At 49.4% G+C, this 26349-nt stretch overlaps 10 protein-coding genes and 3 non-coding genes across 13 annotated transcripts; 7 read left to right on the top strand and 6 right to left on the bottom strand.

Moving 5' to 3' along the window:
• Positions 1 to 294: 294 nt before the first annotated feature.
• On the bottom strand, positions 295 to 5017 carry BJY04DRAFT_220050 (uncharacterized protein; the record flags this gene model as incomplete). The annotated part of the gene is made up of 5 exons (XM_073716759.1): positions 295 to 1847; positions 1908 to 2223; positions 2274 to 3467; positions 3516 to 3852; positions 3906 to 5017. 5 exons carry the CDS (start codon positions 5015 to 5017, stop codon positions 295 to 297), a joined length of 4512 nt encoding a protein of 1503 aa, XP_073569268.1.
• A 277-nt stretch (positions 5018 to 5294) lies between these two features.
• Positions 5295 to 7528, top strand: BJY04DRAFT_229014 (uncharacterized protein; the record flags this gene model as incomplete). Its single annotated transcript, XM_073718964.1, has 3 exons — positions 5295 to 5882; positions 5933 to 6933; positions 6988 to 7528. 3 exons carry the CDS (start codon positions 5295 to 5297, stop codon positions 7526 to 7528), a joined length of 2130 nt encoding a protein of 709 aa, XP_073569267.1.
• A 166-nt stretch (positions 7529 to 7694) lies between these two features.
• On the bottom strand, positions 7695 to 8906 carry BJY04DRAFT_208601 (isopenicillin N synthase family dioxygenase; the record flags this gene model as incomplete). The annotated part of the gene is made up of 6 exons (XM_073714007.1): positions 7695 to 7776; positions 7841 to 7982; positions 8045 to 8356; positions 8402 to 8561; positions 8615 to 8820; positions 8870 to 8906. 6 exons carry the CDS (start codon positions 8904 to 8906, stop codon positions 7695 to 7697), a joined length of 939 nt encoding a protein of 312 aa, XP_073569266.1.
• A 261-nt stretch (positions 8907 to 9167) lies between these two features.
• BJY04DRAFT_229012 (permease of the major facilitator superfamily) lies at positions 9168 to 11053 on the top strand (the record flags this gene model as incomplete). Its single annotated transcript, XM_073718963.1, has 7 exons — positions 9168 to 9197; positions 9246 to 9541; positions 9605 to 10206; positions 10251 to 10490; positions 10543 to 10700; positions 10756 to 10876; positions 10944 to 11053. The coding sequence occupies 7 exons, from the start codon at positions 9168 to 9170 to the stop codon at positions 11021 to 11023; spliced, it is 1527 nt and encodes a 508-aa protein (XP_073569265.1). The 3' UTR covers positions 11024 to 11053.
• A 185-nt stretch (positions 11054 to 11238) lies between these two features.
• Positions 11239 to 12567, bottom strand: BJY04DRAFT_220046 (Alpha/Beta hydrolase protein; the record flags this gene model as incomplete). Its single annotated transcript, XM_073716758.1, has 1 exon — positions 11239 to 12567. One exon carries the CDS (start codon positions 12565 to 12567, stop codon positions 11239 to 11241), a length of 1329 nt encoding a protein of 442 aa, XP_073569264.1.
• A 591-nt stretch (positions 12568 to 13158) lies between these two features.
• Positions 13159 to 13985, bottom strand: BJY04DRAFT_220045 (alpha/beta hydrolase; the record flags this gene model as incomplete). Its single annotated transcript, XM_073716757.1, has 3 exons — positions 13159 to 13364; positions 13425 to 13872; positions 13923 to 13985. The coding sequence occupies 3 exons, from the start codon at positions 13983 to 13985 to the stop codon at positions 13159 to 13161; spliced, it is 717 nt and encodes a 238-aa protein (XP_073569263.1).
• Positions 13986 to 14283: 298 nt separating this feature from the next.
• BJY04DRAFT_220044 (FMN-dependent alpha-hydroxy acid dehydrogenase family protein) lies at positions 14284 to 15978 on the top strand (the record flags this gene model as incomplete). The annotated part of the gene is made up of 6 exons (XM_073716756.1): positions 14284 to 14294; positions 14347 to 14541; positions 14616 to 14785; positions 14846 to 15377; positions 15423 to 15873; positions 15931 to 15978. The coding sequence occupies 6 exons, from the start codon at positions 14284 to 14286 to the stop codon at positions 15976 to 15978; spliced, it is 1407 nt and encodes a 468-aa protein (XP_073569262.1).
• A 32-nt stretch (positions 15979 to 16010) lies between these two features.
• BJY04DRAFT_229011 (sterigmatocystin 8-O-methyltransferase precursor) lies at positions 16011 to 17386 on the bottom strand (the record flags this gene model as incomplete). The annotated part of the gene is made up of 5 exons (XM_073718962.1): positions 16011 to 16691; positions 16762 to 16789; positions 16839 to 16962; positions 17024 to 17156; positions 17219 to 17386. 5 exons carry the CDS (start codon positions 17384 to 17386, stop codon positions 16011 to 16013), a joined length of 1134 nt encoding a protein of 377 aa, XP_073569261.1.
• Positions 17387 to 17672: 286 nt separating this feature from the next.
• Positions 17673 to 18959, top strand: BJY04DRAFT_220042 (uncharacterized protein; the record flags this gene model as incomplete). The annotated part of the gene is made up of 6 exons (XM_073716755.1): positions 17673 to 17822; positions 17879 to 17915; positions 17965 to 18044; positions 18100 to 18482; positions 18543 to 18610; positions 18673 to 18959. 6 exons carry the CDS (start codon positions 17673 to 17675, stop codon positions 18957 to 18959), a joined length of 1005 nt encoding a protein of 334 aa, XP_073569260.1.
• Positions 18960 to 19109: 150 nt separating this feature from the next.
• Positions 19110 to 19197, top strand: BJY04DRAFT_t105. Its single transcript has one exon. It is a non-coding gene; the product is annotated as a tRNA-Val (tRNA).
• Positions 19198 to 20562: 1365 nt separating this feature from the next.
• On the top strand, positions 20563 to 23420 carry BJY04DRAFT_220041 (DEAD/DEAH box helicase; the record flags this gene model as incomplete). Its single annotated transcript, XM_073716754.1, has 2 exons — positions 20563 to 22913; positions 22976 to 23420. 2 exons carry the CDS (start codon positions 20563 to 20565, stop codon positions 23418 to 23420), a joined length of 2796 nt encoding a protein of 931 aa, XP_073569259.1.
• An 802-nt stretch (positions 23421 to 24222) lies between these two features.
• On the top strand, positions 24223 to 24314 carry BJY04DRAFT_t106. Its single transcript has one exon. It is a non-coding gene; the product is annotated as a tRNA-Val (tRNA).
• Positions 24315 to 25201: 887 nt separating this feature from the next.
• On the bottom strand, positions 25202 to 25288 carry BJY04DRAFT_t102. The gene has a single exon. It is a non-coding gene; the product is annotated as a tRNA-Val (tRNA).
• Positions 25289 to 26349: the final 1061 nt, after the last annotated feature.

Genomic DNA, 26349 nt, shown 5'->3' with positions numbered 1-26349 from the left:
GTGGGCGGGATGTGAAGAGTATATGTTGTCAAGTAATTTTATGGCGCAGGTATAAGGTAGTAAATAGTATGTATATGTCTACATAAGTTTGTGTCGTATAGACGTTGAATCTAGCTCATTCACAAGGCAATCCCAGCTCTTTCAAACTAAACTCTATAAACCTTTCCGTAGAGCAATGTAATTCATTGCCTACACCCATATCGGCTTTTTATCGTATCTCTTTATTCCAGGATACATGAAAAATGCCATTCGTCTGCCAGTAGTTCATCGAACTCCTGGCGAGAAAGTGACTTGTCATGGACGAAACCCGATAATGGAAATGCGACCAGAGTGATGTCCAAGAACTAGTGTGTTGCCCTTGATACAAAAACTGGATGGACGGTGGTCCGGAGGCATCCATAGAGTCTTCTCACCTCGAAGGGCTACCCATTGACCTTCCATCAGAGATACCTCAGTGTCGGTTGCACGGGAATCACTGCTGTAATCTTTGGAGTTAACTCTGAAGGACCCCCAAGTGGAATCCACATGCAAGCAGTCTTCCAGAAAAGTCAAGCTGACCATTTCGAGACCGCCAACCATGTTTAAAGCCGTGATGGTTTCCTGCACAGCGCCAGTGGTGATATTCCGAAGCCTAATCCTATCGGTCATGAAGGATGCTAGAACCTGGCCATCAGGAGAAAATGCTAAGCCACCCCTCATGATAGAACGCTCAACCTCATCCTGCTGAAAGGAAGTTTCTGCTTCAGTGGTGATATCCCAGAGCGTGATAGTCCCGTCATCGCACTCCGATCCCAAGACTTGGCCATTTGGTGAGAACACAACTGCCCAGATAAGGTCTGAACGGGCTCGAAAGGTCTTTTTCAAGCGGCCAGAGGTAATTTCCCAGATGTTCACCATGTTTTGCCGGCCGGTTGATGCCAGTAATCGGCCATCTGGCGAGAATGCAAGAGCCAAAACACTTTCTGAGGGGCACGCCCGAGTCCAATGCAAGTTACCAGTAGAAAGATTGCAGAGCTTTATTATCCCGTCCTTTGAGCTTGATGCCAGAAGCTGACCGTCTGGTGAGAGAGAAGTACAATAAACTGAGCTTGTGTGACGGCCATGGTCTTCGGAACCATCAGGCTGTTGTAAAGCCTCAGCACGTATGTCCCAGATCTTGATTGTCCCGTCATCGGAGCCTGACGCTAGGGCCTGGCTGTTTGGCAGGAATTCTAGAGAGGTAACACCTCTTGAATGTCCATCAAGAGTCTTTTGTAGGACTCCAGATTCGCTATCCCAGAGCTGAACCTTTCCAGTTGCCTTGAACCCTATTGCGAGATAATGGCCATCTGGTGCAAAAGCCATAGACACAATTTGGTATGGATAACTCTTCACAGTCTGATGCAGAACGCCGGTACTTGTGTCCCAGAACCTGATTATTCCATCATAAGACCCCGATACCAACGTTTGATTCTGCGGTGAAAAGATTAGGGACGAAACCCGAGGACTGTTAACAATCTCTCGCAGAGCTCCAGTGGTGAGATCCCAAAGCTTGATTGTCCCATCTATGGAGCCTGATGCCAGACGTCGACTGTCAGGCGAGAATGCCATAGACCTGGTAGCATGAGGACTGTGCTTGAAAGTCTGTTGCAGGACTGCAGTGGCAAGGTCTCGAAGCTCAATTAAACCAGTGTCTGAGCCAATTGCGAAGTGGGTAATATTTGGCGAGAACTTGAACTTCGGTTCAAACAGCTGAGAGTGAGAAGGAAGCCGAAAGGATGATTCCAGAATTCCAATGTTGGTATCCCGAAGCTCAATCGCCCCACAAGAAGAAGCAGATACAAGATGTCGATTATCTGGTGAGAATGCTAGAGATATGATATCATTGGAATAGCCTCTCAGAGTCAGTTAAAGAGCTCCAGTGGTACTGTCCCAGATCCTGATTGTCCCATTACAGGATCCTGATGCCAGGAGCTGACCATTAGGTGAAACAGCCAAAGACCAGACTTGATGATGCTCCAAGGTCTGTAAATCTGCATCCCAGGTTTCCGCCACCTTGGGCAGCTCGTCAAGCCATATAGGGAGGTCTTTGTCAAACTTTCTCCTGATCAGCGACCTTCTTGGTGCAAACACAAGCGCCGAAGAATAAAGTTGTAGCGGCGCTATATCGGCAATGTGTCCGTTTTGTCGAATAAAGCGTCTCGCGTCGTAGAGAAACTCCGAGATACCAGAGTCCTCTGCACCCTGTAGGATTCAGTTCCAGAACCTAAGTAGATGACTGCGTTACAACGTACTTGAGTCACCGATCGTATCACGTCAATCAACACCAGAATCTCAGATGCACTACCGAGGATGCTCAGTGCTTCAAACCAGTGAAGAAAGTGTTTTTCGAGAAACTCGATGGCCTTATCCATCCCAGTGACATGATCTTGACTGTGTTTCAAATGGTAAGGCCAATGATGGCACGCATATTGCAGCGCCCGAGGAAGACTTTCATTGATAGTTGCCATGTCAACCTCGCTGCGTTGTGTACCATCTCCTGGCAAGTCGCAAATGTTCTTCTGTAGCCTGTTGTCCATGGTTCTGAGGCAGTGTTCAAGAAGATCCTGATGGGTTGCTTTCTCATCTATCCAGAACTTCTGACTTGCCTTCGCGCTCAGCAGAAAATCCCGAAACGATAGATGCAACAGTCTGACCGGTTCATATAGACTATTAGGTATGTTGAGAACCGAATGAAGACGGGCTAATCGCTTGCTGATATTCGTCCTCTCTACATCAAGCAGTAGGGAAAGAGCGTTCACTGACAGAGGCGAGGTAAGGGTGACAATCACTCCCACTACCTTTTTGAACTCCTGTACCAGCTGCTGGGACTCCCACTCGTCTTGTCCTAGGAGAAGTTGGTTCAAGATTGGTAGATATAGGCTGCCCATGCTGAAAGCATTCACAGTCTGGTCTGCAAGGATGATTTCAAGCCGTTTTTGAGGGTTCCAATTCTGATCACCAATGAATCGACATATGGTGGCAGCAGAAATGAATAAAGGTTGTGTTTTTGCTAGCAGAAGTTGAATAGCTCGCTCCCCGGGCCAGCTGGATGAAAGCCTATGATCTTTCTGAACCTGTGCAAGGCCATCCTTCAGAAATAAGCGGATGTCGTTGCTTACGTCTGAGCTAGCAATGTTGTGCAGGTCCAGATCCTGGTAACAACCTTCGATCTCCTCGAATCCCAGCCGAATTGGCAAGTCGGGCCTGCTTGTTATGAAATATCGTACATTCAAGTATTTCAATGCTTGTACTCGTGGCAGAAGCTGTAGAAGAGTCCTTATAGTGTCTTTGTTATCTTCCGACTCGCACTCATCCAAGGCATCAATAACAATGATGATAGTCCTAGTTTGTGCCAGGCTTGTCTTGAGAAGTGGCTGTAGAAGCAGTCTATCAAACTGTTCCCCAAGGGCCTTCTCCGAGATGAATGGATCATCATCAGTCGCTCTCTGGATGCTGTGCGTAATCTCGGGCAAGCTGATCATCAACTACTGTACAAGGGTCGGGAAAAGTCTTTTCGCATTCCCTCGATCGCTCTCTCCCTTTTTGAAGAAGAAGCTCGCTCCTAAGAGCTTTGCTTCTTTGAAGTCTCTTGCGACTGTTCGAGAGATAGTCGATTTCCCGGTTCCGGCCATCCCATTCAACCAGAAAATACATTTTCCATTTGGATCAGTTGCCCAGGCTTTGATAATCTGCAATATCTCAGTCCGTGTGCCTGGAAGACAAGCCACTGCATGTTGATCAGTGTATGAGTCGAAGAAAGCGCCTCCGGCTATGGGCAGTTTTGCAGAGTCCAGCTTCCAACCTATTTCGTTGACACAGTCTTGTATATGACTTTGAGAATCAGTCTTCACAAAGCACACAATGGTTAACCGCATACGGCATACCTCTGTTCATCCCGAATTTCTCTCAGCGCCTCACTGAGCAAGTTTCTCATAGTACTCGCCTCCTCCAGTTCTTCACTGTCAACTCTGCAGATCACAACCTTGCAGTAGGCGGCAGCCACGGCCGCAGCGTAGTAGTGCCCTTCGTCTTGCTTGTGGGTATCGGCGTAATCGCATATTCCTCGAATTACTAGACATGGAATCTCATCCATGATCCCAGCTGCTTCCATCTCGTAACAGATGGCATCGCCGTATTTTCGGAGTAAGTGCTGCCTATCATAAGGATTTTTGATAACTCCATTTCCTGACAGGATGAGACCTCGGTGGACCTTAGGTTCCTCCTTGTGGCGTTTGCCACGAGCTACAAGCTTCTTGTCGGAAGATGCTTGACACTCACTGCAGTCCGCACCCTTTCTGACGTGATGGAACTCCTCGTCGAATAGCAGATCCTCGGTAGTAGGTCGTGTATAGTCAGCTCTGTTGGTTATGTCTGCCAGGATCCTCATTAGCGGACTTCGTCCCATTATTTCGTCTTCCTCCAACGAGGCATCTGCACCCGGCAAAATCGATGGAGGTTTGTTCAGAGACCCTTTCAAGACGAACCTCCCTTCGCCCTCGTACTTGCCCAAGTCATATTGAATGACGCCAGGATGGTCTTCTCGAGGAACGCTGACAGCAATATCGCCCAGATGAATGTCATGTATAGGAATCTTGGGGATACCGGCCCCAATACCGACCATCAAGGCAAACCGGACATTTGGGAATTGCTGGCTAACGGTTGCAGCACATAATGCGGCTTTCACGGTGCCCATCTGAGACGGCTGAGCTATGACGACCTTGTGGTTTCCTAGCCGGCCAAAAGAATAGACATGTTTCTGGCGACCGATATCCCTCACACGGCAGGTGAACTCTTCATCCAGGCTGTACTTGACCGCAACAGCCTCGTATGCTAGAGCACAGAATATCGCTACTGTAATAGCTTCAGATGGTATCTCTCGATGCGGATGCAATAATAGCTCTTCATCTGATCTACCTTGATCAGGGACCGGGAGCTGTCCTGTTTGCTCTTGCTGGGTTTCCGGCCGCAGTGACCTTTTTCGTTTCAAGTCCGGCATGGGGGCTGTATTAGATTACTAGCATCCAACAGAAGCATTGCTAAATGAATATACCATCGGGTACAGCGTTGGGAAAACGCAAAAGAATGATAATCAGCGTGCCCCGCACATGGTGTCTAAACTTGCGCCTAAAACGAGCCAATAACAGCTTTGCCAATGAATCTGATCAATTACCCCATACTTATGATAACTATCTCTCGGCTAAAGGATCGGATAAGAGCCACGACCCCCTCCTATTCATCTTTTACCCCAAATCCCTATCGACGCTGGCTACACCATGCCACGACCAAAAGTCCGCCCGGAAGACCGTCGCCGCTCATACCGCGCTTGTCTACCGTGTAAGACATTGAAAATAAGATGTGACGCCCTGCAGCCCTGCGGGTCTTGCCTTAGACGAGGCCAAGCGAGCCATTGTACCTACTCGGGGATCGACCGGCGACGGAGGAATTACAGGCAGGAGAGTGATCTCTGCGAGTCGGATGTGTCGGAAGATGTTCTGCAAGGTGAAGGTAACATGAGGGGTTCTTTGCCGTCGCCATTCTCGATGGAAATCCCGGTGGAGAGACAAGATGAGACAACATTGAGTGCTGGGAGTGGTCGCGAGAAAGGTATGCGTCTTATATATTCTAGAAATAATACACTCACACCCTTGGGCTGGGTAGTATATGTAGGAGAAACCTCATCCCAGTCGTTTCTCCATTTTCTACGAAAGACCGTTAGAGCGTATGCCGGATCTGTCTCCTTTACCGACGGAGAGCGCCAATATGTCACGCTTGACGCGGATTTGTCTATCATCGGTAGCGGTATCAGATTGGATACTTCGCAGGCGAAGCTGTATTCTCTGATCGACGCGTATTTAGAGGCTGTACGTGACGACACCTGGGTCGCATTAGCACGAGCTAACCCTAGCCACAGACAAGCGGCATCCTCGAGCTCTTCACAGCAGGAGAGTTTGACTACCTTATCCGCGAACGAATGTCTGATCAGGAAGGAAGCTCATCTCAATCTATAGTAAAAGATGGCAATCAAACAGCCCTAGATCTCGCTTTGGCCATAGGCGCCCAAGCGCGTGGTCTCGCTCAGGACCAACCACTATGCAAAGCGTACTTTGCTCGCGCCCGAGCAGTTGCCCTTGAGAACATGTTTGTCTCCCAGAGTCTGGAGAGTATCCGGATATTTCTCCTTGTCGCGTTCTACATGCTTGGGGCGTGTAACCGGAGTGGAGCGGCCATGTTCCTTGGTGTTGCATCGAAGGGTGCTCTGATGCTGGGACTACCTGGAGCATTTACCGATAAATGTAATAGTAAAGAGCTACAGATCTGGCACAGTATCCAGAACATCAATGTTCTGAGCAGTTTTATCCTCGGTCGGCCGAACGAGCTACCTAGGGAGGATGGCAGTTTTACAGACACTCACAACCCGCAGTCCCCATTCAAGGCAATGGTCAAGGTATGCAGTATCCTCGAGGATATTGTTGACGCACAACGCAGGAGTACCGGCCTGCTCCATGTCCCCTTGGCCGAGACACAGCTTCAGAGCCTTCGACATTGGAGCAGGGCGTTACCATCACATCTACGGACATTCATTGCTCAGTCTACCCTCGAGCGGGGCTCCTCAGACCTCAGGCCATTAGACAGGCAATCCCTCATGGGTAGCATGCATCTCTCCTGCGCCTACTATTTTGCCGTGATCTTAATCACCCGACCGTTCCTGGTTGCGTATTTGATGTCGAGACTCCGTGGAAGAGCACCAGACCACCTCATCAGCGACCCAGATCAAGCATCCGACATCAACATCAAAAACAACAAAGTCTCGAGACTAGCTCAGGTCTGCGTAAGCTCAGCATCATATATGGTCGACATGTGCGTGAAGGCCAAGGGAGCTGGGTTTACATTTGGGAATATGTGTTTGCTGAAGTATGCTTCTTTTCCGCTTCAAGCCATGTCTTTAAGAGAAGACTAACAACTTAGAGCATGGGTCTTCGCAGCCGGTCTGGTTCTCGGTTTCTCCATGTTTGCTGGCGAACCTCGGCATGATATCAACGAGTCCTTTGGCAGTGCATGCACGGTCCTCGCTGAGATCGCCTTGACGAGTCCGCAGGCGCAGCTCTACCATGATATTCTCACTAGCTTTGCAGAAGCGGTGGATGCTTACCGACAGAGAGTCGAGAATGAGCGACGGCTCACGGTTCAGCATTATATGGATCAGGTTCTGGTCATTGATACTGCACCAGTGGTGTCAAGGGAGGAGAGTTGCCAGAGCACTCTTACCGAAAATGAGAGAGAAAGCAACGGCAGGTCCTTGGGCAGTTCAGAAACCGTTATTGGAGCGGCGGCAAACGCAGATGATGAGTTGAGGGCGTTGCTGCAATTAACGGAGTTTCGGACTCAGGGTTACGGCCATGGTCAGGATCATACCCCTGCGGGATGGAATGATGTGGATATGCAGTTGCTAGAGTATCCTGTTCCGGAGATAGAGCCATTTGATCAATTTTTCTATACTGTTGAATAGATGGGGTCGTTTGAATGAACGGACTGAGTTTATCTGTTTAATACTAAATTCTGTCTTGATATGGGCTCGAAGATCTTAACTCATTGCACTGACTATAAACGATTTCTTCCCAACGCAACACGAGTTCAAAATGCATCTTAATTTCATATTCTTTCGCATAAGAATCCTAAGAAGCCCCAACGCTAACCTGCTTTCCAAAGTTCCTGGCGACAGACTGAGCAAACCACTCGCCAACGGTCATGGGAGGACTAGAATGGAATCAGTTGGAGCTACAGCCATATAATCTGAGCAATCAAGAACGAGTCAACATACTACTTCTTCAGCGGTCCTTGAAGCACAAAATCCCGCCTCGCCTGGTTAAAGTACGCAATCGAATATCGAGACGGAGATGTTCCATCGTCCTTCGCACGTACGCGGTGGAAGTTCGACTTCAGGCGGTCATCAGACCAAGCCACTGGATTATCCAAAATATCAGTCTCTACCATCCTTGAACCGAATAATTGAGTAGGGACCTACTGAGCATATCCCCAATATTAACCACAATCGGCCCCGTCTCAGCCGGTACAGGTGTGAACACATCCCCACTCGCAAAGCTAGAGTGTGTTTCGCGCCCAGGACAGATTTCAAGCCCGTCTTCTCCGTCACGCTGAAACAGAAGTGTTAGGCAGCCGATGTCGGTGTGGCTTCCTGCTCGCCATGTGCCTGCTGCGTTTTCTGAGGGGGGGTAGTGAATGAGGCGGAGTTGGGTTAGACAATCAGATTTGGAGGGGTCGTTTGCAGTTGCGAAGTAAGTCGGGGGAAAGCCGAGGGCGTTGGCGAAGCAAGATACTGCTGGATTAGTTGTTGGGTTTGAAGGGCTGTGGGGTAACGTACAGACTTGATCAGATATGCCAGCACATTTGGTCATGAAGTTGCTTGTTTGATCGTGGAAGCCGGGGACATCTTCGTCGCTTGGCCAGGGGGAGCTGGAGTTGCGTTGGAGCCAGAGGGATTCTTTCTGGTCGTATGTTCCGGTGCTTGGGCGCAGCTGTGCCTGTAGAGCAGGAAGATATTAGACCAAAAAAAAGTCCGAGACTAAGTTCTCACCTTATACTCCCAACCGTTGTTTGACTTGGTATCGTGCGGCGTCTTCGCCTTCACGTCAGCTGGAAGGTCGAAGAACTGTCGGGAGATAGCGAATTGAGCTTCGATTTCGTCTACTGTGATTCCGTGATCTATCAGAGTGAAGAACCCGACATATTCGGCGGCATTAATTAGTTGTTTCGTAATCTCTTCTTTGCGTTTATCAAAATCTAGGGCCGGGTTAGCTTTTGCTCGAAGTAGGCAGAGAGATGACAGTACCCCTCAGGGAGATAACAGGCACCAAACGTTCAGACATTGTGACCTGCTGCAGTGGGTAGCGTATGAAATATCACTCTTGGTATGAATCTTATCATATTATATCCATCGAATCTTACAGGCCAATTCACCCTTCGGATATGTCCCAGGTACATACCCGATCCTTATCTCCAGTCGGTTATCAACTCCACCCAGACTCCTGTCATTCTCACTGTTGACCTTGCTGGAGTCTAGGTACATATACATTCCCCTACGTAACCGTGCATCCCAGTTGGAATAGTCCCTGGACTACACCCACACAATGCCCCCCCTCAGCCCAAAATCCGCTAAGGTTAGCCCCCGCAGTATGCCACAACATTACCCTACTGACGCTGCATAGGGCGATGACTTTGATCTAGGAGCAGCCGATGAATCCCCTGGTCACTCGATCGTGGTTGCAGGCAGAGAGAAAGCATTAGATCTACTCGCCACCCACCATGTAGACTTTGACCCCGACTCTCTCGAAGCAAAGAGAGTGAAAAGGAAAATCGACTTGCGAATCATGCCCATGATATTCATTGTGTACCTTCTCCAGCTCATGGACAAGAACAGTCTATCCTTTGCCGCGATCATGGGCATTCGAGAGGACACGAATCTCACGCCGAGTCAATATTCGTGGTTGGGGTCGCTTGTATAGTATGAACCCTACCTAATCCATCTCATTACACTCAGTACGCGAAGAAAAGCTGACTCCTACAGCTTTGGCTACCTCGGTGGCGACATTCCAGCAACCTACCTCATGCAACGCATTCCCCTAGGAAAATGCCTCGGTGGCATGTGCATGGTCTGGGGCATCGTCGTTGCCCTACACGCAGTCTGCCACGACTTCAGCAGCCTCGCCGCAGTGCGCTTCTTCCTAGGCGCCATTGAAGTTGCAACCGTACCAGTGGCAATCTACATAACCGGAGCGTTCTACACGAAAAAAGAACAGGTTACCCGCGTCGCGATTTGGTACACTACCTCTGGCTGGGCGTCTGTTTTTGGCGGATTCTTTGCCTGGGCGATATACCACGCTACCTCGTTTCGGTGGCAGGGCTTGTTTGTGCTGTATGGTGGGATGACATTTGTTACCGGAGTGGTGCTGTATTTCTTTCTTGCGGCGTCGCCGGTGGATGCGCGGTGGTTGAGTGAGCGGGAGAAGGCTGTTGCGCTGGAGCGGGTGAGGAGCAACAAGACAGGCACGGAGGTGTGGAAGTTTAGTTGGCCGCAGTTGAGGGAGTCGATGTCGGATTTGAGATTGTATCTGTTGTTCTTCATGCTGGTTTCGACGGGCTTGCCGAACGGGGGGGTCACTGCTTTCGGTATGTTTCCTACTCATCTCACGAGTATGTGCTAAGAATACCAGGCCCTACGATTGTCGCTGGCTTTGGATACGATGTCCCTACAACAACGCTCCTAAACATGGGCTCCGGTGCAACGCAGGTCGTCGGGACTCTTGTGGCTTTGGTCGTGGCCAAGTACACCAACCGCACCTTCGCCGGCATAGCAACCCTCCTGCTTGCCTGTATTGGGTGCGCAATGATGTTGGGCATTCCAAGCGACAACAACAGCGCGCGGTATGGAGGGTATATCCTGATGTATCAATGTTAGTGCCCCCGCTAAATCGTCGTTCAGCTTCTAATTAGTGTGAATGACAGTCCCAATATGCGTGCTCTTTATCATCACCTTTTTGACAGCCGGAGTCGCTGGATCCACCAAGAAGTTTGCATTCGGGTGTGTATATCAGCTTGGCTACGCGGTTGGAAATATTATTGGGCCGCAAACCTACCGGGAGAGAGATGCACCGGATTACTATGTGAGTACAATTTGCTAGCAATCTGTTGAGTGGGTGTTGATATTTGTACAACCAGCCTGCCAAGTACACCATGCTCGCATTCTTCATATTCACTGCGGTACTGATCGGAGTCTATGGTGGGATCCATTACCTGTGGAATAAAAAGAGGGATAGGCTAAGAGACGAACAGCCCGAAGGTAAGATTCTTACTCATCACTTCTAAATCTGCTGTAATGAGCGTTAACTGACGGCTGTTTCTCATAGTAGAGCAAGAATCGTTTGAGAATGAGGCGTTTCTTGACCTGACTGACTTTCAGTTAAAGTCGTTCCGGTATCCAGTTTAAACTGCGTTGTGCGTTGGGGCTATGGGAGGCATTTTATCAGTCGCCGTTGCGTGTAGCTAAGCATCGAGCTTCGGCGTCCTTGAATGCATCTATTCTGCGTGAATATATACTGGGTGCTAGTACAAAATGTAGTGAATATGCATACAATTAAGCAATGAGCAGCAAGTTCTATTGTATTGAAGAGATATCGTCGCGCAGACATAGCCTAGTGGTCCTTACTGTGGTATCTGTTCCGTCCAACGTGCGATCTCTTCGATAGCTTCCACAGATACGCTCCCCGGCTTATGATAATCTGCAGGTGACGGCGTCCCCTCTCCCATAACAAAACAGTGATTCAGACCCTCGAACACTCGAAACTCTGCATCAGAGCCACCAAGACTTGCACGCAGCTTTTCGTACTCCACCATATCAATCTGATAATCTCTGCTCCCCTGCAGAACCAAAACCGGTTTCTGAAGTCTCTTTACCGTTTCCTGAACTCTCAACTTCCGACACTCGAGCCAGTAACCCGGTCCAATCCCGAACGGTAGCTTCTCTGCCGGAGTTGACGGAGACAGGTCCGGGCTATCCGCTAACGCAGCTTTAGCTTCGAGTCCCTCTGCATCAGATAAAATATCCCTTGTGAGTTCTTCATCATCTTCAATAGAAGCCAGATACTGGTACTGCCGAATGGCGCATCGGTAGATGGCCTCGTGAGGCGCAGCCATGAGTATGCATCCCGCAACCAAAGTCTCTGTGGCAGCAGCATGAGCTGCAACTAGGCCACCTAGGCTATGACCAAGAACGTATACTCGATTAGAGTCAACGTCCGGGTGTCGAGAAATGTACCGAATAGCGTCAAAGACTTGGGCATACTCGTCTAATAGAGTCATCCTCCTAGCGCCGCATCTGTTCAGCATGTACCATAACCGGTAGGTGTATGTGACTTTATCCAGTCTGCATGTGGCTATACCCTGTTGTGCAAGACCCAGCGCCAGATCTTTGAATGGTTTCAGTGCCCCGACATCTGAATCCCGGCTAAGTGGCCCAGACCCGGATATCAGGATAACGCAGGGGCATTTGCTCGACTCAGCAGGTAGAGTAATTGTCCCGCCTACAGTAAAAAGGCCCTTCCCGAAACGCCTTTTTATCTCTCTCATTTCGTCAGGATGTGGCGCGTAGCAAGGGGCATGCCACTCCGATACCAACACCGGAGACAGTTTTAGCGAGAAAATACCGCCGGAAGGTGTCATGTGCATCTTTGCAATCATATTGACCCGACTAAAGCTGACGGGTACCGTCACGGTAGTGAAGAGCCAGCCGACAGAGCACGTAGGCGGGCCGTGGTGCTTGAACTTGCCGAATGCCACTTCCGTAAAACGCCACCCCTTTTCGAGCATTTTTTCGGTCATGATGTATCGAGGGAAGGGGGAGAATAGTTTTCTGGCTTGTTGCCAGTCCCCGTTCCGGAGAGAGGCGAATGCGAGGTTGGCATTGTGCTCAGCGGTTTTCTCCTTTGCGGGTCGGTCTGTGGATGGGAGGAGCCAGTGGAGGAATTGGGACATTTGGACGCATGGAATTTCTCTGCCTCTGGTTGTTTATAGCCTTGAAACGTGCTGTATTGACAGACTCTTGACTTGCATGGATAATCGTGAGCCTGTAAGTCCGCCCCCAACTCTAGAGCGGGGGTGGCTGGGGCTAGAGATAGGTATATGCTGCGCTGCTATTGCATCTCCAACTCTCTCTATAACCGTCCCTTTCTGCTCTTTCCAACACACGAGCTAATAAAGTCTACCAGCATTTTCCCTTGTGCGCTATCTTTCGTCCCGATGGATAGTACATTGCTACTCTTCCGTCAGTTGGATGACCTTCACCATAACGTGGCTACGCATACCTCAGATGATTGTGTCTCCTGAGCACATGGAATACAGGCAGTGTCCCCGCTGGCTTGCTACGAGCTCTATACGCTTCGAAGAATTTCACCATCGCGTTTGCGGTTTCGGGCCTTGAGCATGATCAGTCCCATTGTCTTACAGCACTGCAGATTGTCGGACTTACACTTCCCACTCGACCGACCCGAGATATACAGGCAACTTTTGTGACTCTCTTTCAACCAGACTATATTAGTACTGTCGCAGTGATTAGCAATACATAACTCACAGAATAGGTGAAACATCTGGGAGAGCTTGAAATAACCCCAATCCAGACTTCGGGCCCCATACATCCTCTGCATCAGAGCCGTAATAGCTCCTGATAGTCCGTTGCCGCGCAGGTTTTGTCCTATCATACCAGAAGGGTACGCTGAGGTAGATAACCCCAGCGACTGGAGGGAAGAGTGGCTTTGTTTGCTCTCCTGCCGGTTCTAGAAACCATAATGGTTAAAATAATTGAAACTAGACTCTAATATAGAAGGAATACTCACCACCAGCGTACAAATTCATTGCCACATGCGCGCCCCCACTCGAATGTCCCAGCAGCACAACCCTCTCTGCATCACCACATCCGAACCTTTCGTCCCCGATATACTTGTATATCCACTCCCTGGCCATCTGCATATCCTCTGCGCCACCGGGATACGTTACCTGTGGTACAAGCCGGTGGTTCACTACAACAGTGACAATGTTATGCTGTGCAAAGTAGTACCCGATATTCGAGTAGACTTTCTCGGACCACTGCTTGTCGCCGGAGAAGAACCCGCCGCCGTGCACGTACATTAGCACAGGGCGGTTCTTGTCGCTGCCGGTGTTTGTGCTGGAGGGGATGAAGACGTCTAGGAGGTTGCGGTCATGTGGGCCGTAGCGCTCGTTACGAACGACGGTTATGGAGGGCGGTGGTGGGGGGTAGAGGGGCTCATAGAGGGTGCGCCATTTCTATACCTTGTCAGAGGAAATAACTTAGAAAGGAATTTGGAGGAACCTACGTCCTCGTCGCCGAGGTTGAATGTGGATGTTTCTTCTGCGATTTTTGCGAACACCGCGTCCATGGCAGCTTCTCTCTTCAGTATACGGCTCTCAGTAAGTTACCTTGGGGAGCACAGAATAAGACTTAGTAATTGGGCAAGATAGCACTGGACTGTCTTCGCGGTGCTCCTCTCCGACTCGAGTTGGAGTAGGTACATAGCCGGATAGCAAGCCCTTAGCCGAGATAACGGATTTCAAGGATGATCATATCAGCTAGAAAGCTAATGGAGTAAACTAAAAGGCTGAGTGAGCTATCTGTAATAATTCTCTTGGAGTTACGTCTTGGATAACGATCATCCCGTCTACTGTGTATTCGCCAGTATGCTAACTCGGTGAGCCTAAGAAACGAACTGCAGTGTCTGACTGCCATGCTAACTCTTTCAGATCAGAAGTTAAGAAGCACTCAACTAGAAGAAGCTGCTGGATTATCATTGCTGGGACGGTCTACGACGTCACGGATTTTGTAGACGAGCATCCAGGTGGACCAAATATCCTCTTGCAGTATGCAGGGCGGGATGCAACAGAGGCCTTTGAGCCCTTTCACCAGACGGATACCTTGCAAACCCATCTGAGCAACAGGTACGCTGCTTTCTGATCTTAGAAGAGTAATATCCCATTAAATAACTAACTCTTTCCTTTGGTACTGTGTATAGACAGATTCTAGGCGCTCTGACAGACGAGGAACCTCAGAAAAAGCCATCTTCTACAAGACAAACTACTGCACTCTCTTCCAAGAAAAGGAAGGTCAAACTTCCCTCGATAATCAGCATATCCGACTTTGAGTACGCCGCATCACAAATCCTCCCCCCAAGATCCTTCGCATGTAAGCCCCTCTCTTCCCCCATCTACAAAACCTTTACAGAATACGACTAAACCACACAAGTCCTCAAATCCGGCGCCGAAGACGAACTCGCCACAAAATGGAACAGAACCAGCTGGAAAACTCTCCGTCTGCGCCCCCGTGTTCTCCGCCCAATAACCCACATCAACACCTCAACCACCCTCCTTGGAAACCCCTTCTCCCTCCCCTTCTTTATCTGCCCCGCCGGCGGTGCAAAGCTCTCTCACCCCGAGGGGGATAAGTGTCTCACCAAGGTAGCGGCTAAACACGGGATCTTGCATTGGACGTGTAGTAATTCGTCATTTTCGGTTGAGGAGATGGCCAAGGCGCGCGGGGAAGGGCAGGTTGCGTATTGGCAAATTTATGCGATGAAGGATCTGAAGTCTACGGAGAGGCAAGTCCGCAGGGCTGTGGAGTTGGGGTTCAAGGGGTTTGCCTTGACGGTTGATGCAGTTTGGGCCGGGAAGAGGGAGGGGGATCTTAGGGCTAATATTGCGGAGGAGGAGGAGGGTGAGTTCGGGGACGAAGATGATGAAAATTCAAACTTCTCCAAGGGACCTACTGTTGCTCGCTCGTGAGTGGCTCTTTCTTTCTGATTTACACAGCTAACACTGTAAAGGCCGGTGTGGCCACACTTCGACTGGCCCTCTGCGGTTACCTGGCTTCGAACCCTAACCGACCTTCCTATTGCCATTAAAGGGATTCAAACTTGGGAGGATGCAGCGCTTTGCATGCAGTATTCTGTTCACCCGTGGCTATCAAACCACGGAGGTCGTCAGCTGGACGGGGCGCCATCGGCGGCAGAAACCCTAGTCTCGATTCGCCAGAACTGCCCGGGGGTATTCGACAAATGCGAAGTTATTGTGGACGGAGGTATCACTCGAGGTTCAGACATCGTCAAGGCACTGGCTCTTGGCGCAAAAGGAGTCGGGCTCGGTAGAGCATTTCTCTATTCGATTGCATTTGGGGAGGTAGGGGCGAGTAAGGCGATCCGGATCTTGGAGCATGAGGTTCAGACGACAATGGCTTTGCTGGGGGTTACGGATATTGGACAGTTGAATTGTTCTTATGTGAGTTGTTCTTGTTTATGGATTGGTGACGGCCAGGCTAATGATGGACGTGTATAGGTTGATGCATCTTCGCTAGCTATGGGGTACACAAGATCACTGTTGTGAGAGAGTAGAAGAAGAGCATACATAGATACTTGCTATGTCTTAGTAGCAACAATAACTCCCTCGCCCTCCCCGGGGGGCTGATGGAAGGACATCTCAGTCAGACCCGCTGAGTTGAGCAGCTCCCGCCACTGTAACTCAGTCCGCTCAAGAGAGCCAACCTGAACCGTCATCAGAATATTTAGACAGGCGACCGCGAAATCGCAATTTGTATCCGGGATGATATTCTCGTTGATCACCAAGCGCGAGTATCCGGGCTCCATGCTTGCTGCGATATTTGACAGAATCTCTCGCGCCCGCTCGTCGGACCAGTCATGCAGAATCCAGTGCAAGTAGTACACCCGTGCCCCTTTTACCGGCTGAGGCTTGAAGATATCATGGGCCAGTAGCTCCGTTTTCTCAGGCGGGGTGGGTATACTTGAGACAACGTGAGGCAGATCTTGGATGATGCGTCGACCTGGTGCCTTAGGGAACTTGTGGTTGAATGCATGGGTATAGTGACCTTCGCCGCCACCGACATCGACGAGCAAGATGCCTTCCTCTTCGCCATTTTCACTCTTTCTGAAACCATCCAGAATAAGACCGTCGACATCAAACCAATCTACCCAGCATGGAGTCTTTTGTTGCTTGGCTGTCATGAATTGCTGAAAGTCTTTTGCCAGGGATGGATTCTCGCCTAGCCAGTCGAAGTAGCTGATCTTGGTATTGTTTGCTAGCTGGAACGGCGTGTCCAGGATGGAGGTTGGGAATTGGTTATTGTTACGGCGGAAGTACTCTGGCCCGTACGTCACGCAAAAAATGGCCAATGTCGAAGCTGTATGTCAAGATTAGATCGTGTTTCTACAATCAAACTGGAAACTCACGTTGCTCTCGTTGTCGCCTCCATGATGGGGTCCGCCATGACCATCGTAAGAGGGGAAGCCTTATACAGCTGCACGCCAACCTCCCGGACATATCCTGTGGCTGTGAGTACTTTCAAAACCTGGCCTAGCATCATCGGATCCGCATTAGTTTACCCCCCGCAAACGCCTGAGCTTCGGTAACGTACTGACAACAATTGGGCTTGCGCCGGTACGTCCTGCGATTGCTTGCGTCGTTGCACCCTCGCCTTGATGGTCGCGAATTGCTGTAAAAACCTCCAGTTGGACACCCATGCGAAGGGCTAATGGGACAGCTAGATTCTGGCGGATTCGGTCAATTAGTATACACCAATTTGGCTTGCTCATCAGTGACAGCGACACACCAAAGACACATCCTGAATGGCCGTTTCAACAGGAGACGACAATGCGTCCACCAGACCCCGGGCGGCCTTTAGAGCCTTCTTTCGAGATTCTTCATCTAGCGTCTTTGCCGCAGCATTTGCTGTTTCTGTAAGAAAAATAATCTGTTCTCCTAATGATACTGCTGACATTATTGCTATTGAATTTGAGGGTAAGTGGTGGAATAAAGGTTGAGAGGCGGGGGGTTCGAAGGCATAAAAGATAATTTCCGGGAGAATGAGACTAAGGCCCTACTTGCAGGGACTTGGTTTCACTAACAACTACTATTAGCACCGATCTCATTCCTATATTGCGAACCCTTGCTAGTTTGAGCCGCCGAGAGTTACCTACGGCTACGAGGATCTTCGCATGTCACTTCGCTTTATTTAAGGCCAGCGATATTCCTCTGTGGCAACAGGGGATCAACCAATCTGCAAAATGGACTCCTCATACTGTGGCGACTCGTTGATGGGGGTTTCCATTGCCATCATTCCCGTCCAGATAGCCGTTGTGTGTGCGCGGTTCTGGACTCGCCATCTGCAGCAGATCACAAGTACGATTGACGACTATCTGATCATCCCGGCACTGGTTCGCTCGCCTCTCTCCAGCTGGTGTCTGTCTCTTGCTCATTATTCTCTTTACAGGTAGGAAGTCTTGGGCAGTCGGCACTATTTATAGTGTGTATGGTGTACTTCGCCCATCCCCTGGACGTCTCAATTGACTACAAAAGTACTCAAGGTTGCCGGATTGGGATATCATTTTCTGTATATCCAGCAGGAGGCGCCTGAGAAGTTGATTGCGCTACAAAAGGTTGGTGGCCTCCTTCCTTTAGATGTCAACTACTAACTAAGCCGTGTCGAAAAAGGGTCTCTTCGCATCTCAAATCCTCAATTACCCTTTTATCGTAACACCGGCGGAAATCTCAATCCTACTCTTCTACAATCGTATCTTTAGCACCTTCGGTTGGAAGTTTCGTTCCCTATCCTACGCTATCGGCTTTATTGTCCTTGGGACTGGGATCGGGGTGTTCTTTGCGGCGATATTTCAATGCTCGCCTCTTCAACACGCCTGGGACAAGAGTATCAAGGGCTCATGCTTCAACCAACAGCAATTCTTTAGATTCGTCTCCCTCCCAAATATCCTGACCGATCTTGTGATCCTTGTCATGCCGTTTCCATTTGTCTGGAAGCTGCATACACGGTTGACACAGAAACTCGCTTTGACAGGCGTGTTCTTGCTCGGAGGACTGTGAGATGGTGCCCTGTGGGTATCAGAATATGGGATCACCGGCTAATTATGCCTTTACAGGGGAGTTGTGGCAAGCATCCTTCGCATGACAATCTTCTTTCAGGAACAGATCTTAGTGGACCCGACTTGTATGTTTTCTTGCCACAAATAGGGGAAGGTTTAGACTAGACTAACCACGCTGCCTGCACAGGGGTCTCCGTGAATCTTGGAATCCGGTCGGTACTAGAGTCGGCGATCATCATCATCACCGCTTGCCTACCTCCCAGCTGGCCTCTGGTGGCAAAGTTCCTCCCACAGAGATTGACGAAACGCAAAGCATCAAAGAAGCAGGAGCAGCAAAACGCGGTCGGTGATATCCAGCTCAAAAGAACAAGTAATGGATTCTCTCGACTCGGGGAAGGCAGTGGCAGTGAAACAGCAATGTGGAGCACGCGGGATGCATACAAACTAAAAGACATGGCTATTCTAGATTCATAATATTGATATAATCCTCATCTCTACCAGCCCTTGGCAGACTCAGATTGCTCCGCAGTCGGCAGAAACTCTCTCCAAATAATCCATCAAAGTGGTTTAGTCTAAATGACAAAGGGCTGATAATTATCAAATGTGTAAAAACGCTGTATAATCGGCCGATTAGTCTAGTTGGTTATGACGCATCCTTTACATTTCTATGTAGTTCCGGATGAGGTCGTCGGATCGAGCCCGGCATCGGTCATTGTTTTTGTTGTTTTTCTTTTTCTTTTTACCACAAGAATCTAGTGGGGCATTTTTGGTCTTCTTACCATAGAAAGTTCGAGATTTCAATGCCTTAAGCCGCCTGCCTACTGGTCGAAGAGACCGTACATTGAAGAGCATGTATCATCCAAATGGTCCTTCTTCTCTCCGGCGTTGGCATGGGATTCTTCTAGTCTGCCAACCTTCAAGCTCTCGTGGGCTTGTGTTGATGAGCGATATTTCTTCCAGATCTTCCATGTGCCAATTATTCTGTAAGCAGATAGCGCACTTATGATCCAGAAACTCCTCGCCCAGCACTATTCTCCGGTCTCCTTGGCTTCGGAGACTGCTGCATCCAAGCATTTCCCTGTTAAGAGAACCCCATGGGTTGCACTCGCATGGTCAATCCAGTCTGACCTGGTCATCATGACTACATCGCAGGTAAAGCAGCGCCACTGCATCCGGGCGAAATGTTGGAGAAATTCGTGTCTCGCCCACGAGCTCCGGCTCGAGAAGGTCCTCAATGTGTGCAGTAGTCGCATCGAAATCGCTGTCGGTAAGCTCGAGGCACAACTGCACACTTCAGTGTGGCATTATACCATCTATTTAGGAACATCAGATATCACAGTAAACTGGCAATCAACGTGTATTTTTATAAGGTGCAGGTGCAGGCAGGTGCAGGTGTCTCAACACTCTTGCCTGATTGAGCAAATTACAATACAACCTCACCACAACACAATCCATCTCTTCTCTTCTCTTCTCTTCTCATGTCCTCTTCCTCCCTCCTTCATCTCCTCTCTCGCACCACCAGAAAAGCATCTCCTCCTCCATCTCCCCTCTTGCACCACCACTATCACCATCCTCCTCCCCTTGGAGGTCCATTCCGGACACCAGCACCAACACCACCACTACTACCACCACTACGACCACCACCATCTTCCCGTCGGAGGTCCAGTACGGATCCCAACACCATCATCACCACCACTACCACCATCCTCCTCCCGCCGGAGGTCCAGTACGGACCCCAATCCCATTTTCTACAAGAGATATTTGTGAGTATTATCCCTCTGAGCATGTTCCCCAATAAAATATGATTGAGATTTTTGCTAACAGACCAGGACTTTCTACCTTAGTCGCCGAGATGGATACTCAAAATCCTCAATCGACGCCACCAAGGCAGCCGTACAGCGAGTATTTCCGATACCCACAAGGGAGGGACATCCCCGGGGGCATAGTACGCCAAGCTTGGAATTTACATTCCGGGGTCTTGACGTCTGACGCCTTTGATTCTGCGTCACGTATGGACATGCGTATATCGCCAGACTCGCAACAACCTTTCTTCGAGATCCGGCCAATGCATCGAACAATGGGTGGTCCATTGGTTTTCTGTCTCCAGAGTACAGAGCTCAAGCTATGCGGTATGGGAAACGGCGAGAATGGTTCAGCTGCCGTCAACTCACATATTACTGAACATAAAAAGCGGCATGCTATTCTGGAAGAATGGGGCGCGGCCGTGTTTTACCACCTTAAACCTCTGGCTGAGCCTGTCAAAACATTCAAAAAGACAGATAGACCCCCAATAAAGGCTGATACGCCGCTATGGGAGTCAGACTGGAGCAGTCTCCTGAGTGTCAAGTGGACGGGCATCACATTTACATTGTGGCAAAGATACACTGTGAAGAGTGATCCCAAGAAGTGGATAGATGTCTTTGCTTACATGACAGGCATCCAAGATGAACTCTCAATTGGTCTGAAAGATGGTGAACGCCGGGGACACTGGTATACTCGCCTTGATGATCGGGGCACCAGCTCTGAGATGCCGTGTTCTCCCCCTCAGTGGCTCTTTCCACCAGCTCAACCGGGAGAACTAGCCAAGTCCTTGAGGCCGTTCGAACCTAGAGTTCCATTCTATATCGACTGGCACGACTACGGACAACGGACAATCGAGTACATGAAGAAGGAGCGCGAAGTACAGCGCTCTCAGATTGCAGGTATCTTCAACACTTCTCGGGTTCATCGCGCCTTCTTCATAAGGTCCGACGGTCCATTTTACTACATGGGCATTCGAGAGGGTGTTAATCGTGAAGACGACAATGCCGTGCCTGACATTGCACCAGGAACAGAGGTCAAATTCCTGCGAAACATCAACACGCACACGGAATACGACGAGGCCGACCTCATTCTCAGGGGCGAGGTAGTCGAAATGACCGCCCCCTATGATCTGGCTGTGTTTGTGCGGGGCAGCCACCCTTCAACTTTCCCTGGCGAGTTTCTGGTTGTAACATCGATCAAAGCCAATCTTTATTCAATCGACAAGCAAATAAATGCCCTTCGCGGTATTTCTACCTGTCAGTCATTCGGAGATCGAGCTGGGAACGAGCAACAAGGCTTCTCCTTGCAGAAGACAATGCTCGCGCATGGAACAGAGCTTTCTCCTGACAATGAAGGCTACTTCTTCATGGATGCGCGGACAATGGGAAATTCTTGCTTACAGCTATCGCGGGAAGAGATCGATCACCGCATTCAGTACATCAGCGCTGCTCTCAGGCTCGACGAACCCCAGATGAAAGCCTTCCGAGCTTCTGTATTGGAGATGAAGTGTGGGCTCAGCTTGATACAGGGTCCACCAGGAACGGGCAAATCAACGACATCGAGTCGTATTGCACTCGCCTGGGCTTCTCTGGGATTTAAAGTCCTTGTTGCAGCAGGATCGAACTTCGGAGTAGATCAACTCTCTGAAAAGATAGTTGAGCTCATGTCTAGTGACCCACGGATTGAGCAATGGGCCGGAAACTTCTGCAGAGTACGAACACCTGCCCGTCAAATTGCCGAGATTCGATGCCTCAGCAAAGATAACCACGCTCGTCCAAGGAGGGATGCGCTGAGATCTCACGCGTTAGAGAAATACGAGATGCGGACACATGTTCTCAAGTATATGGACAGTAATCCTGATCAGCCCGCTTCTAGAGATCTCAAGGAATTGATCGCTCTCGACAAACATCAGGGACTTAGCCGAGATGAGACGAAGAAGCTGAAGAAAACCTACGCACAATTGTGCAAACTTGTATTCGTGAATTCCAGGATCGTGGCCACAACCCTCAATAATTCGGCATGTGATTTGCTCCTGAAGGGCTATTCGCCAGATATTCTTTTATGCGATGAGGCTGGGCAATGCACAGAGGGTGACTTGGCTATCGCATTGTCCTTGGATAGCCTTCGAGGGTTTATCCTGGTTGGCGACCCATGCCAGCTGTCGCCGACGATTCTATCGAGCAATCAAAACAACGAAGGCTGGGTGTATCTGGCGAGGTCGACCCTCGATCGACTCACGAAGGCTGGGTATCCACACACGCTCCTCGAATCCCATTGGCGGTGCCACCCAGAGATCATGAACTTCCCGAATCGCGAGTTCTACGAGGGCAAGCTCGTGAATAAGCGCGAGAATATTGTGACACGGGTCGGGTATGTCTACCACTGCTTCACAAAGACCTTCCACCACTTCTGGGGAAACAACCTCGAGAACGCCCGAAGGTTGTGTGTCAGTGTGGACGAGGAGGCCGAGCAGGCTGTTGACAGCACGTCTTGGTCCAACGAGCCTCAGGCTAACGTGGTCATCGAGATGATTGAGGCTCTGCTACGGTTCCAAGCTCCTAATGGCATGAGAATCGAACCAAGCGACATTATGGTGATCTCCCCATATAAGGATCAGCGGGTTCTGTTCCGACAAATGCTCATTGAGTCAAACTTGTCGATCAGAGATAATCTCACTGTTGACGCAGCCCAGGAAATGAAGCAAACATCGTGTTCTTCATGACCGTGAAGCCATCAAATATGGCCCAGAGTATTGGTTTTTTCGGCGACAAATCCCGACTAAACGTCGCCCTGACACGCGCAAAGGAACTCCTCGTGATCGTCACAAATCTCAGGAAATGGAGCCCGCATGCCATCCAGGACATGAAAAAGCGTGATACATCAAGGTCACTAGGTAAACTCTTGGAAGATGTATCCGCCAGGGGCCATACTTTGAACTGGTTCGGCAAGGCAACGGTGGCTCGGCAACATCCCCCCCCAAATTTCCGATATGCTCACCATGACTGGGATGTGCGCAACCGTCGGGTATTTATGTCCAGGGCACCGATACCTCCCCTTCCACGGAGCGTCCCGGCTGCGACTGAGGATGTCGACTCCCGTCCTGGAAAGAGAGCCAAATATGCTGCTAGCTAGAAGCCTTTAATTTGTCTTTGTTTTAGAGCTTCTGTCCAAGTAATTGATGTAATTGATGAATATGTTCTTTTTCCGATGACACCTGTGTCTCTAGCCAAGCGTTGAGGATCGTTATCGTACAGTTGAATGTGGCATTGCTTCATGAATTTAGGCCATGGATGAAAGTCTTTCGTAAGGAGTCGACCCAGGTAATCGCAATGCCTTTCTAGCACTACCAACAGAATCTCTTATAGCAGCTCAACCTCGAAAACACGCAGGCTTACGGTCTGCTTAGTGTGGACCCTACACACACAGTCTATGACTATCAGTTGATCGTTGGAGATTATCCTATATTTATCATTGCTGGGACAATCCTGATACATACGACCACAGGGTGAGGAGAACAGGGCTTCCCGTCCGCTCAGCCGTACTTAAGCCTCACGCCGGTTGGTTAGTAGTATGGTGGGTGACCACATGCGAATCCCAACTGTTGTATGTTTTTTTATTATTTTCACTTTCCTGATCTTTTTTACAGTCCGCATGGTTACTCTTGTTCACTGCAGTGGTGTAGATTATTGGGTGGTTGACCTTGATCCCGCTCCTGCTTCAACATGTCTACGAGACAGGGAGTCTTTCGGCGAAAACCCAAAATGGCCTGGCAGCCTTGATTTCCTTACGGGTTGCATCGGTGACCCAAGTATCTTGTAGCACAGTTCCCGGCCTGTGGCAGGAGCTGCTGTTTGGATTTTTTGTTTTTTCTCCATACAGGAGCGAATTGGCCTTGATCCAGAGATTGCAATGAGCACAAGATTACGTACTCAGAAGTCGCGTGGTCTAGTTGGTTATGACGGCTCGTTCACAGGATATACTTCCACTGCACCGTGCAGGTCCCCGGTTCGAACCCGGGCGCGACTATTTTTGCTTGCTGGGTCCCTAATTTGCTGTATGTAGTATATATAGTATTTAGCGGGTGGGTTTAAGCTTGAACTTTGAGTAGCAGGAACGACCGGCCGATTGGGTCACAGCATGATTAGGTTGCGGGTTGAAGGTTCAGACCCGGTTCTTGTCTCTTTTTGCTTGCTGTCTGAAGGGCTTGCTTGACCCTTGATATATGCAGCTAGGGTTAGGTATCAGCTCTTTACGTGTTCTCTATCTTAGCACGGACAGGCGAATCTCGCGAATGATAGGGTTAAGGTAGCCATTAACTAGGAGCCACTCGAACTTAACAAGTAGATTTTGAAATCAATACAGTTCTAACAAGTATCCAGTCGGGTACTCCTAGGTGCGACCTAGACCTTTTAGGGCTTGAGTAGTGCTTGCAGCCGTTTCTTTCCTCAACTTGCAGCCGACCATCAGCACGCTTGGTGGACATATCCATACTTAGGACAGTGCCTACTACCCCAAGGACTCAGCTAGTCTCGTGTACCAGTGCAGGTTCCCTTTGTTCAAGAAGAGGGTGGCCGAGCCCTTGTTGTTTTTAGGGTTAGTATGTGGAGCGCTAGAAACTGGTCCATTGCTCGCGTCATGATCGAAAGGGGTTAGGAAAGCGTGATTAGGGCTCATGAATATCAATAAGCATGCCGATCTATGTGCATGTCGCTGCGAAGGGATCCCCTACTAAGATATGTCAAAGCTGAACAAGACAAAGTGCTTGTAGAGCTAGCAGCACCTAGCTCAATAATAGTATCAACATGCGTAATTACAGCGATAGAATAACACGCGAGAGGGCCATAAAAACAGAAATCGGTGACCCCACATCACCCAGAATATATCTGAGCAACGCAGATATAACGCAAAAAAAGTGACCAGTGCCGGGCTCGATCCGGCGACCTTATCGGAACATACATGAGATGTTAACGAGACGTGATAACCAACTACACCAACCGGCCAATTGTTGAAGATATTGAAGCAATTTTGCTATTATATTCCTGTACAGATTCTACTTAAAGCTGCATTTTAAAACGACATTTCTTTCTACACCTCCTTTGAAGTTCTGCTGCAATTCCTCACCATACTGAGCTACTTGCTCTCCCATCCTTGAGTATGGCCATTAATGAGCGCATATACCCTATACAACAAGCTTATCTTGTTTTCACAATGTATGGAATGGTGTTTAGCCGTGGACCTCGGCTCCGAAGCCATGCTATGAAAATGAAAGATCAAAATCAAACTTCAATAATCAACATGACCCAGCCTTGTCAGTGTGTCTTCTACTCTTTGATTGGTTGTGACTAGCACTAAGGAAAGCAGGGGGTACAAGTCATAGCCTGAGGTTTTGATCACCTTTGGTACTCAACTGGGATGTATGACCCCAAGAAGGTCAAGTCTTGTTGTAAGGTGGTTGGACTTTCTCAATAACTAAGCAGTCCTGATGCTTGTTTCTGGTGTTGTCTGGCCCTCTAGCTTCATAATGCAACGCTCGTGTGATCAACTAGAGCGCTTCAGCGTTCAGTCTGGCTCCGACCCTAGCCAAGAGTCAGTCACTCTAGCTTTCCTGAAACTCACAGCTTCCTATGTAAGCTTTCTGGCAGACTCGTGTAAATTCAATACCTATAGTCCTCATAGACGACTTTAGCCTCAGGGAAATTATCCGATATCAGTGGTTAAGCTACCTCAAAGTTACGCCAATATTATATTTCCTGGCAGGCCGACCCCTTGGGAGCATTACCCGAGCAGTATTCAAAGCCAAAAAAGCTCTTGGGGGCGGTGCTTATGCTGGGTCTAGGATGATGCTATAGTGAACACAGCGTGTAGACCACCGGTTTGACTGATTTCGGTCAATGAGCGTCACTATATATAAGCGTTCAACTCGCTATCAGCACAGAAAAGGGAACTATCAAATAGACAGGAGTATCAAGTCTCTAGGCCTCCCCGCCTACCCCCGACGCTTCGGCCCTCTTTCCTCATTCTCTGCTACACCAAACTCAACTAGCAAATGCCTCGGGGGGGG

Source organism: Aspergillus karnatakaensis (assembly GCF_047715665.1).
Source record: "Aspergillus karnatakaensis strain CBS 102800 unplaced genomic scaffold BJY04scaffold_37, whole genome shotgun sequence".
Taxonomy (NCBI): domain Eukaryota; kingdom Fungi; phylum Ascomycota; class Eurotiomycetes; order Eurotiales; family Aspergillaceae; genus Aspergillus; species Aspergillus karnatakaensis.
The sequence above is the reverse complement of the archived record's forward strand: the minus strand, read 5'-3'. Positions and strand labels throughout refer to the sequence as shown.